Source organism: Rhinoderma darwinii, chromosome 1, assembly GCF_050947455.1.
Source record: "Rhinoderma darwinii isolate aRhiDar2 chromosome 1, aRhiDar2.hap1, whole genome shotgun sequence".
NCBI classification, from domain to species: Eukaryota; Metazoa; Chordata; class Amphibia; order Anura; family Rhinodermatidae; genus Rhinoderma; species Rhinoderma darwinii.
In genome coordinates, this window is record NC_134687.1 from 160,597,455 (window position 1) to 160,609,812 (window position 12,358).

At 39.6% G+C, this 12,358-nt stretch overlaps 1 protein-coding gene across 5 annotated transcripts in view; it reads right to left on the reverse strand.

Moving 5' to 3' along the window:
• The window catches only part of LEF1 (lymphoid enhancer binding factor 1), a 115,437-nt gene that overhangs the window by 42,988 nt on the left and 60,091 nt on the right, over window positions 1-12,358 (reverse strand). For all 5 annotated transcript variants that reach the window (XM_075860510.1, XM_075860509.1, XM_075860512.1 and 2 more), the window contains exons 6-7: window positions 7,671-7,799; window positions 6,121-6,283 (exon numbers count right to left, since the gene is read on the reverse strand). In XM_075860510.1, the coding sequence (XP_075716625.1) occupies window positions 6,121-6,283; window positions 7,671-7,799 (292 nt within the window). The remainder of the gene's footprint in view (window positions 1-6,120; window positions 6,284-7,670; window positions 7,800-12,358) is intronic.

The window sequence follows — 12,358 nt, forward strand, 5'->3', positions numbered from 1 at the left end:
AAATCCATACAGCCAAAATCCAATAAGATCCTCCTGATGTACCTGTCGCGCACCATCGGTGTGACTGTGCAGGACAGAACACCGATAACTCTATGTGATACTCCTGCGTCTGCGGAGTGGTTGCTTGCAATCCTCTAGTGTTTCCGCATCTACGCCGTATCTACCCTGAGATGCCTCTCATCTCTGCGCCTGCGTAGCAGTTATTCGTATAAACAGGTATGTAGTAGCAAACTACATATGTCTGTGGCATCTTCCTCAGTAGTAACAATGTATGAATGTATATATGATACTAGAATCCTTCTTGAATCCTCCAAGAGGGAAAGGAACGTGCAGCCCAACCACATACAAACAGAAACGATAAAAAATGACTCTTCACAGTCTTCAGTAGCAGAAAATATCAACTGTGGATCCGATAAAACGTTAAACTGCAGTGCATGTCTACAATTCTACAATATGTCTCTCTTTATTATTCAATTAATGTAACCGTCTTGTTCCTGTCGTCTCTGATATATGTTTCTGAGCATGATGGTGTTTTACACATGACATGTGACCTGCATATCCGTAGAAGGGTTGTGCGGAGTTCATCCTTGTAGCTGTTATGAAATGATGTCATCTCTTACATGGATGTGGTATTAATTATATTTCACGAGAGTGACATCACTAGCAGTTTAGTCTGATAATTGACACGGTTTGTGAACAACTTTTAGTCATTTCTCTTATTTGAAACATAAAAAACAAATTGCATTTTCTGTAATATTTTCATTAGTATAAGACCCTTTTGCCCTGCTATCAAAAGAAAACTGTGGTTATACTCCTTGGATGCCATCAGATATCCCTGCGGAGCTTTCTGAAAAGTTCACCCATCCCCTGCGAAAAACAGGTGAATAATAAATGCCCAATCCCTAATTCCCCATACCCTGTGCATACCCACAATGCTGAGTAGTACAGGATATGCTGGGTCATGCAGTGCACATCACTAGTATGCTGAGACAGTTTGGGTTCCCATGTTTGCAGGGGATCAGTACACCTGCACTATAGCTCTGGGGATAGAGCTCTAGTAAGTCAACTTGTCTTATCAAAACACAGAGAAGCTCTGTGGAAACTTCACTTTAAATAGTTGTTAGATATCTACATACTATGATCACGGTCTATAGTTGAAACCACTGTAGCCCTTAAATCCACTGTATGTGTGCAGCAATGTGCATTATATTTGAATAGATGATAGAATAGATATCGTAGTGGTAAATAACAAAAAAGAGTTGACCCAGTGAATGATACATAATCAACTTTCGGACCAATGTTTACTAACTCTAAGCACTGTAGGTCAGAGGTCACAGTTAGATCAGTGGAAACTTAGGCCTCATTCACACAAACGTGTTTTTTTCGGCCGCAATTCACCTGCAAATCTGCTGGTGAATTGCGGTCCCATTCATTTCTATGGGCACATGCACACGACCGCGGATTCCACGGTCCGTGCATTGCCCGGGAGCCAGGACCGCAAAAAGATAGGACATGTCTTATTACGGCTGCATTTTGCGGTCCAGGCTCATTGAAATGAATGTACACAACCATGTGCACGGCCCGTGATTTGCGGTTGGCCCACGCTCACCACTACGGTCGCGTGCATGAGGCCTTAAAATTGGAGATGCTATATTCTGTTCATTTTGAGATGCCTTAGTGACTTCTAGAGATACGAGGCACGTAACTGAAACAAAGCTCTAGTAGGAACTTTCAAACAACTCTGAAATAAATTGCTCATAGAGAACAATTCTGATTAGAGAACTTCACCTAAACAATCCAGGTGGTAAAGTAACATAAGCTTTATTGGTCCCAACAGGTATTGACTATGTGCTTGTCAGCCACCGGCTTTCAGGATGTTACCAACACCTATTCTGTCGGCTTTTGTCAAGAACATAATAATATTTATAGGGTGAAATAAGAAGGTTTTTCTTCCACTTAAAGAGGCTCTGTCACCAGATTTTGCAACCCAAGTTATGACCATTTTTCTATTTATGTAAATGAGGCTTTCTAAAGTACAACTGGGCGTGTTTAAAGTAAAAGTACAACTGGGCATGTATTATGTGCGTACATCGGGGCGTTTTTACTTCTTTTACTAGCTGGGCGTTGTGTATAGAAGTATCATCCACTTCTCTAAACAACGCCCAGCTTCTGGCAGTGCAGACACACAGCGTGTTCTCGAGAGATCACGCTGTGACGTCACTCACTTCCTGCCCCAGGTCCTGCATCGTGTCGGACACATCGGCACCAGAGGCTACAGTTGATTCTGCAGCAGCATCAGCGTTTGCAGGTAAGTAGCTACATCGACTTACCTGCAAACGCCGATGCTGCTGCAGAATCAACTGTAGCCTCTGGTGCCGATGTGTCCTCGCTCGTCCGACACGATGCAGGACCTGGGGCAGGAAGTGAGTGACGTCACTGCGTGATCTCTCGAGAACACGCTGTGTCTGCAGATGATTCTGCAGCAGCATCGGCGTTTGCAGGTAAATCGATGTAGCTACTTACCTGCAAACGCTGATGCTGCTGCAGAATCAACTGAAGCCTCTGGTGCCGATGTGTCCGACACGATGCAGGACCTGTGAGTGACGTCACAGATCTGCACTGCCAGAAGCTGGGCGTTGTGAAGAGAAGTGGATGATACTTCTATACACAACGCCCAGCTAGTAAAAGAAGTAAAAACGCCCCGATGTAACGAACACATTACATGCCCAGTTGGACTTTTACTGTAAACACGCCCAGTTGTACTTTAGAAAGCTTCATTTACATAAATATAAAATTGGTCATAACTTGGCCAAAAATGCTCATTTTTAAAAAAAAAAACTTTACTCTTATCTCCATTGCAGCGCCGATCTGCTGCAATAGCAGATAGGGGTTGCAAAATCTGGTGACAGAGCCTCTTTAAGCATATACTACTGCACACGTACCAATCCTGGATAATTACTAAAATGAGTGAGATGTGGCCATTACGACACAGTGGCCCCCTAAACATAAAATATAGTATTTTTTGGCCAATCATCATTATTGAGTACTTTTGTTTGTAGGAATTGCCTCAAATTGCAGTGCCCAGTAGACAGATTTAGTGGCTAGGCAAAACCAGTGTTCTGCAAGTTGTACTTTAAATAACCTAAACACTACCTTCATTGTGATAATAGTATCTTGGCATATTATTGTATATCCTAAATATCTTGAGATGTGAATGGCTTCAATTTTGGAAGTTTAACTGACCTTGCGCATACAACGTGTGCCGTATCCTGTATTTAACATAAGTCCTGCTTGATGCTATTTTATAAACAGCTTATGAATTGAATAAACCTAGACATATATTTTAATGATCCCAATAAATGTTGCAAATAGTTTGTAGCAGTGATGAATCCGAGGATAAACATGTTGAAATTGGCTTCTAAAATGACAAGTAGACAGGGTCATAGCTTTCCTGGAAGTGTGTGAGTCACAGGAAATTGACAGCAAAAATGATTCATTTGTTTCTGGGAAGTGAATAAGTGTTGTGTGCTAAATTCCGTAAAGAAAATGAAAGTACGCCGTTTTTTTGTTTCTTCATATATTTGTAAAAACCCCGTAATTTTAGACACCATACAATAAGTTTGTTGAGCAATGTGAAGTTTGTGTAAAATGAATGATCTATTCACAATATTAGTCCCCTTCCCACAAAAACATCTTCTGCCACTCATACAGATATATTGGAAGATTACATGCGTAGCAGTCCGTAAGCTTAACCCCTTGGCGCCGGGCCAGTTTTACTTATTTTCATTTTCGTTTTTTCCACCCGCCTTTCAAGAGCCAAAAAGTTAATATTTTTCTTTTAATATATCCATATAAGTGGCTGCTTTTTGCAGGATGAGTTGTATTTTTTAATGTACCATATAATGTTCATGAAAAACAGTTGAAAAAATTTTTGCAGGGTGGAATTTTTGGGATTTTACGGTGTTCGTCGTGTGTTAAAGAGGCTCTGTCACCACATTATAAGTGCCCTATCTCCTACATTAGGAGATCGGCGCTATAATGTAGGTGACAGTAATGCTTTTTATTTAATAAAACGATCTATTTTCACCACTTTATTAGATTTTAGCTTTATGCTAATGAGTTTCTCAATGGACAATTGGTCGTGTTTTACTATTGACCAAGTGGGCGTTGTACAGAGGAGTGTATGACACTGACAAATCAGCGTCCTGCACTCCTCTCCTTTCATCTACTCAGCGCATAGGGATCCTGCTAGATCCTTATGTGCTGCCTTATACTTACACATTAACAATACTAAAGTGTTTAGACAGTGAATAGACATTCTACGGAATGTCTATTCACAATCTCTGCACTTCGTTAGGCTGTCTGTGGTAGTTACAGCAGAGGAAGTGTGATCTCGCGAGATCTCGCTGTAAATGACAGGTTACAACGAAATCACGCTTCCTCTGCTGTAACTACCATAGAAACAGTAACGATGTGCAGAGATTGTGAATAGACATCCAGTGGAATGTCTATTCACTGTCTAAACACTTCAGTATTGTTAATGTGTTAGTAAAAGACAGCACAAAAGGATCTAGCAGGATCCCTATGCGCTGAGTAAATGAATGGAGAGGAGTGCATGAGGCTGATTGGTCAGCGTCATACACTCCTCTGTATAACGCCCACTTGGTCTAAAGTAAAAATACGCCCACTTGGGCATTAAGAAACTCATTAGCATAAATCTAAAATCGCTAATAAAGTGGTAAAAATAGATCGTTTTATTAAATAAAAAGCATTACTGTCACCTACATTATAGCGCCGATCTCCTTATGTAGGAGATAGGGCACTTATAATGTGGTGACAGAGCCTCTTTAAAAGATGACACGTTAACTTTGTTATGGACAATAGGATTACGGCAATGCAAAATTTATGTATCGTTTTTTTTTAAATGATTTACTACTTTTATAAAATAAAACAATTTGTTGCCATATTCTGAGACCCATAACTTTTTTTTATTTTTCTGTCAATAGAGCTGTGTGAGGGCTAGTTTTTTTGCAGCGCAAGCTGTAGTTTTAGGATACATATGCCTCTTTAGTCACTTTTTATTACTTTTTCATGGGGAGGCGAGGTGATTAAAAACAGCAATTCTGCCATTTTTTATTTATGTATTTATATGTTGGCATTCCTGCGGAAAAAATTCTTCCATTCCTACCTCAAAGAAGCTTAGTGCAGAAGGGGTATAGAATTGTATAATTCTTGCCCAGCGTTAAGCCAGGACCACACACAGAGTTTTGTTGCAGTTTTGATGCAGTTTTTGGCTCAGTTTTTTGAGCCAAACACCGGAATGGACACCAAAGAATGGAGATGCATCAGTCTTTTCTATATACCATTTCTTCTCTTTAGATCCACTTCTGGCTTTGGTTCAAAAAATGGCACCAAAAAACTGCATCAAAACTCTATGTGTAATTTTACACTTCTACTCTGGCATGGATTTGTTGACTGGTTTGTTAAGGAACTTTGAGCAGGATGAAAGTAGTCTATCCCTACTGTGAAAGTAACGTCTCTTCCTGCTGCTTTGACCATGACCAGGTTCCAAGGAACACCAGGCATTTAGGAGATCAAGGTAGAAGGTATGAAGATGTCAGAAAACCGAAACAGATCGCACACAGAGCTCCATGATTTTCAGTATCTCTGTTCTGCTAATATCCAAGTTACGTTCCATGATTTCCTTCTGGAGTGAGACAATGAGTTACAGGCTACCATATAAATGCCATCTAGGGACAGTTTTCTTCCTTCTGGAGTAGAGCTTAATCTTTCGGGTTAAATTCATAATTTCTCCAAGCTTGGTGTGGATGGAAGCCCCAAACATTTTACCAACACAGGAAGCACTCAGGATATCTCGTTGGAAAGACTACAAAGTACTATAGCAATTTTGTTTTTGGTACACTATAAATTATTCCTCTGGGACATGTAACAGGGCAGAGGCGAATCAAGCGCTGACCGTTCACTTCCTCATATACTGTGTATTTACAGCTTGCCAAGCAACAGCACAATCATTAGTAAGTGTCAGAATTTCACAAATCGCAGAAATCAGTGTTTTGTAAGGCAGAGTACAGATTAGCAGAAAGGGAAAAAAATCCTCACCCTTCTGCCGAGGATCTGATTGATGGCAGCACTTTCTTTAAGCGTACACTCAGCTACAACGTTCGCTCTCATCTCTTTCATATACAACATAAAAGCGTTCAGCGGTTTCTTTATATGAGGTCTTTTTGGCTCCTGTTCTTTTCTCTGTTCATGATGAGGTTTCCTAAATGGGAAAAAAAGGACACACTGAGGTGAAAACCACACAAAAGAGCAAACGAACAAATATAATTAATGGCTTGATATACATTTGCAGCTAATTACATTAAATAGTCTTTTCTCCGCCATTCTCATCAGCCTCCAAACTATCTTTGTAGGGCCTTCAGTCATTTCAGAGTTTGTGTGCACATCATTTTTTTAGTGTTGTAGTTCCAAATTAAATGGCATATTGAAATGTGATGCCGCTGATGTTACTTCTATAAACATAGTTTAAAGGGTTTTTCCTATCAGAGACATTTATGACATATCCACAGGATATCTCTAGAACGGGGCCCCTAAACCTCGTTCTAGCTTTTTGTGCTCACGCTGCCTCCCGGCCACTTACTGATTACATGGTCGTAACTTGCTGAGTTTCCGTAACTCCCATAGAACTAAATAGTAGTTACGAAAACAGCGTAGAGTCAGCGTGAGCACAAAAAGCTAGAACGGGGTTTAGGGGGCCACGTTCTAGAGATAGGTGCGGGTCCCAGAGGTGGGACCCGCATCAATCTGACATTTATGACATATCCTGTGGATATGTCATAAATGTCCCTCATGGGTAAACCCCTTTAGGCCCTGTTCACGCAGAGTTTTTTGGCGCTGTTTTTGACACGGAAAACGCGTTGGAAACCGTGCCAAAAAAAGTCAGAAAACGACTTTCATTGATTTCAATGGAAGGCAGAGGCGTTTTTTTTCCATGAGCAGAAAAATACGGGGGAAAAAGAATCGTCATGTCCATTCTTGAGGCGTTTCCGTCTCTGACTTCCCATTGACATCAATGGGAGGCCGAGAAAGCATTTTTCGCAGCGTTTCTTCTCTGCGGCGCTCAATGACCACGACAAAAATACACCGCAAAAAAACGCTGCAAAGAGAGTGCAGGCAGGTCCCACTCTGCCTCAAAATTCCTGAAGGAATTTTGAGGCAGATTTTTCCGCCTGCAAAATACACTGCGTGAACAAGGCCTTAAGTGGCAATTTTCCACTGTTTTTATGAATATCAGTTGGATACCAATATGTTGGTGAATAGGTCACGCATAATCTTAATGGGGGTCTTTCTTGACGGCCAGGAAGAAAGCACACACATGGCAGTAGCTGTTATTTTGCTACTGGGTTTATCACTGGCTCTGTAGTAATTGTGATTAGTACCAGAGGTGTAACTATAGGGGGCGCAGAGGATACAGTCACACCCTGGGCCATGAAAGGTCCCTCTGGCCAGGGAAACCACAACTATAATTCACACGTGATAGTAGGGCCCTGTTACAGATGTTATATTGGGGCCCACATTTACCGATATTATATTATAACCACTAGTGTATTGTAATCCTTGCATAGTCTTACAATAAAAGCAATACTTACACATGCATTAAGTCATTGTCATGATGGTGGTGGTGGTGTTCTTGTTTAACCTGAGGATTGACAATAGCCGGGTGTGGGATTCCAGTTGCGTGTGGACCTGGAGGACCGGGAACCATGTGATGTGAATACCTAAGAGAAAATAAATATAGGTAAATTAAGGAGCAACAATAAAGAACATGGAATTTTTTTATTGATCACTCTTTATAAATATAGGTAAATTAAGGAGCAACAATAAACAACATGTAATTTTTTATTGATCACTCTAAAGAGTCAATAAATCCGTAAAACAAGCCCACATTTACGATGATTAGGATTAGGACAGATATAGACACGAATTATCGTGCAGAATTCTGAAATCAAGTGTAAGTATTATTGTTTTGTGTGTGCTTTGAACTGCTTAGATTACATTGTGTTTCTTTTCGATTGGAACTACATTCCACTTTCAACTGGATTAACATATTTAAAAAGAATAGTTCAGACAGAATAATTGATTCATTCCTACCTGACTTGGCTCAATCAATTCAGTTCAAACAGGGTTATTGATTGACAGATTTCATGTAAAAATGGCTTTGGAAGCTGCAGGCGTCTATAATGCTGCTCGGCTGACAATCACAGCACTTAGTAAATTGTCTTTATTGGGGAGAATAGGCCGCAGGCATGAAATGGAGGATTGGGATTATTCTAGTATAGGAGATTAGACCTCTTGATTGTCAGCTATTATACTGTTGGGATAAACTGCAGTCCATTGTGATACAAAGCATGGAGTGAAGGGGTAACTATATATTTATGTTGGCCAATTGTGTATTATGAATGAAATTGAAATAAAAAAAATAATTATTATGATAATAGCATTGTATGTGTATTAGATACATCTTATTTTTGTAAACACATAAGATAAATACAGCTAAAAAACTGATAATCTATAGAAGAAAATGTTAATTTAGGGGTATTGTCTTAAAGAAGCACTAAACATGTAGGACTACATAGCTCAGCTCCCAAATACATTGCATCTACACATTTAGTAAAGATACCAACACTAGACCTGCCTTTTGTCCTACAGGTTTATCAGTTTTTTTGGCTTTTCAAACACTACACTGAGTACAATAAAATAATGACAGGTCACCTAAAAACCCAGGAATTCTGTAAGTGTACTATAGTATTATAGGAAGCATAGTATTGTATTGTGGCATATAACGAGAGAACTAGCAAAGTACCAATGAAATAAATCACTACTTAACTTCAAGGGTTGGAATACTAAACTATGCTTAGTTATTCCCATGAAGTACAAGGGTGTTAAAGGGGTTTTCCAGTCCTAAGAAATTGATGGCCCATCCTCAGGATAGTTCATCAATATCTGATCGGTCTGACTCTGGATCCACTGTTTTAAAGAAGCTACAGAATTGTACGAGAGCTGCTTCCCCTTCATTCCCTTTACTGCTCGCACTGTGAATCGCCGACAAACCTGTAGCAGCGGTTCACAGTATTACAGTCTTCTCCCATTCCTGAGAATAGGCCATCAGTTTCTTAGGACTGGAAAACCCCTTTAAGGTCCTTTTACATGGGACGGACATTGTGTGAAGAAATCATAATATGAAGCAAACGTTCGCAATCATTGGTTAGTGTAAACATGAGCAGCGATTGCACGTTCAGTGAGAATTTGCTTTTTTGTTGTTCATCCAATCTTTTATGATGTCCTAAAAATGATCATGTATCTGCGTTATATCTCCTTATAATAAACCGGATCTGCTAGTCACTAGCAGATGAGACAGAAGGTGTGAAAATTGATTAAAAGAAAAGTGAATGCTCAAAGTAGGAAAGACTAGCGATATTACAAGTGATCGAAATTAGGAGAATACATACAATTACGTTACGTGTAAATGGATGTTATTCGAACGTTAACAACTCGCTATATTGACGATCGACACTCGTATTTCCAAATGTATCTGCACGTGTGTGAGGACCATTACAAAGCCAGAGGCGTAACTTGAAGCTCCTGGACCATATTTTTCCGTAATGATCATCATTTGTAGTACTGATCTCCTCCTATAGCACAGTAGGAGGAGATCAGGTCCTCAGGCTTTAGGGCCCAGGTGCAACTGTAAACCGCTGTACTCCTTAGTTACGCTCCTGCAGAGAGATCTAAGTGCAAAATGCAGGATTCCATTATGATTTTTTTACAATCCCTTTTTGTTAGAAAGGCCCCTTAAAAAAATGCTCATCACAGGTTGTTCTACTGCTAGGAACTCCTAGGGATGAAATGTAATCAGCAGAGAAACCCGGCAGCAAAAGTTCAATTATCCTGCAACTCCACTGGAGGGGAAATAAAGCAATACATGGTGCCCCTTGAAATCAATAGGTTGACCATGTAATGCCAAGACATGCTGGGTCCACCAGAGAAGAGACACTCTTTGTAGCTGCTCTCTGCTCCAGGTAATTGATGGAGGTCTCGAACGAGAGACCCTCCTCTGTTAACTCATAGTTTAATATGATATTTTTGGTTTTCTAATCAGAAAATCCCTTTAATCTATTAGGCACAGATTCTCAAAATTTAGAAAATACCCTTTTTCTGTGGTTATTTTATATGATAAGATAATATCTAGGAAGGTACTCAGTTTTTGTTCATGGTGGTCATAAGTACACAAATTATGATAAGGAAGCAATACATGTTATAGTTAATGGATAAAGGAAGACGTATACCTTTGCATTTAAAATAAAATTGAAATCGAATTACTTTGAATTCGTCTAAAAGTACAACATTGGCACCTTTTTATTTTTTAATTTACTATGGTAGCTAAAAAATATTTGGAAACTTCAACTTTGACAACTTTCTTTGTTACAAATCCAAATTAAAATTCATAGTAACAAATTCGCCATGACTAACCAATGAAATCTGCAATTACAGTAAATCCATTATTTAAACCTTGCGTAGATCCGTGTACACAAGACTACTTGGCAACTTTTAGAGGGCAGTGAACAAGTAGTCTCAGATATGATGCATTAAGAAAATATTACAAAATACTGCAACTCACAGTTTTATTGCAAGGCAGAGAATGACAGGAATGACAAACATTAACGGGAAAACGTTAGCCCTTCTCCAAATTAATTCGAGCACTTCAGAAACATTCCACCTTTTTCCTAGGGCATCTTACTCTTCTTTTATATATTATATATTAGATGTAGACAAGATGGTGTATTGAACCAACTAGTTCACCCAGAAACCTTGATCTGTGCCAACATCTACTACATCAATATTAAATTGATTTTAAGTAAAAATAGCACCTTTTTTTGCCAAGATTTTGGAAAAATTTACATTGCTACAAGGGTAGACACATGAACAGTTGCCAATATACCCATCATATATAATGCTAAATAAACAATCCTAGATATAGCCTTAAAGATAGATATTTTAAGCCAGTATTTCCCAAACCTGTCCTCAAGGAACCCTGTCAGATCCACTCTGGAGGACGTGAAGGGTCTATGTAGGTAAAATGTCTGGCTGGCTGCGACTTTCCCTGAAAAAATCAGCTGTGGTGGCTCCTGTTTGAAAGGGGTTGTCTCTGGTGATACAGACCCTTAAAGAAAATCCTCAATACATCACCTTTTGGGGTTCCTTATTAGTCATCATCTATAATAAAAGTGAATATAGGGTACATGCAATACAGATCTTCTTGTTTAATACATTTATAGAAATCATCTTGCTAAGAAATAACATCTGGGTTGTAAAAAAAATAGCAGGAATTCAGGAATCTCTGGACTTTTAGATTAAAATGAAACAGGATGTATAAGATTAGAAAACAGAGTATTTTTTTTTCCAGAAACAGCGCCACACTTGTCCATGGGCTATGCCTGTTATTACAGCTCAACCCCATTCAGTGCAGACAAAAAGTGAAGGAGTTGCCAAAGCAAGCAATAAGTCCACGTCTCTTATTCTTGAGCTTTACTGATTAGATAAAACTCAGAATCTGGTTGTTGTAGAGGACTGCTGCACTATTTATCAGCACTAGTTTTTATACATGAGGCTCTATCTGTTTTGTCATTTATTATACAAACAATTATTTAACTGAAAATATTAAACATGGATGTTCTATGTAAACAAGTAAGAATATAAGGGTATGTGCACACGACCTTTTTTCAGACGTAATGGAGGCGTTTTACGCCTCGAATTACGCCTGAAAAGACGGCTCCAATACGTTGGCAAACATCTGCCCATTGCTTGCAATGGGTCTTAGGGTATGTTCACACGACAACGCCAAATACGTCTGAAATTACGGAGCTGCACACAACATCGTAAGACCCATTGTAAGCAATGGGCAGATGTTTGCCGACATATTGGAGCCGTATTTTCAGGCGTAATTCGAGGCGTAAAACGCCTCCATTACGACTGAAAATAGGTCGTGTGCACATACCCTTACGATGTTCTGTGCAGACGAGCTGTCATTTTACGCGTCGCTGTCAAGAGACGGCACGTAAAATTACGGCCGCGTCAAAGAAGTGCAGGACACTTCTTGGGACGTAACTGGAGCCTTTTTTCATTGACTCCAATGAAAACCAGCTCCAATTACGTCCGTAAAAGACGCCGCAAAAAACGCGTGCACTTGTAAAAAGTCTGAAACTCAGGAGCTCTTTTCTCCTAAAAACAGCTCCGTAATTTCAGACGTATTTGGCGTTGTTGTGTGAACACACCCTAA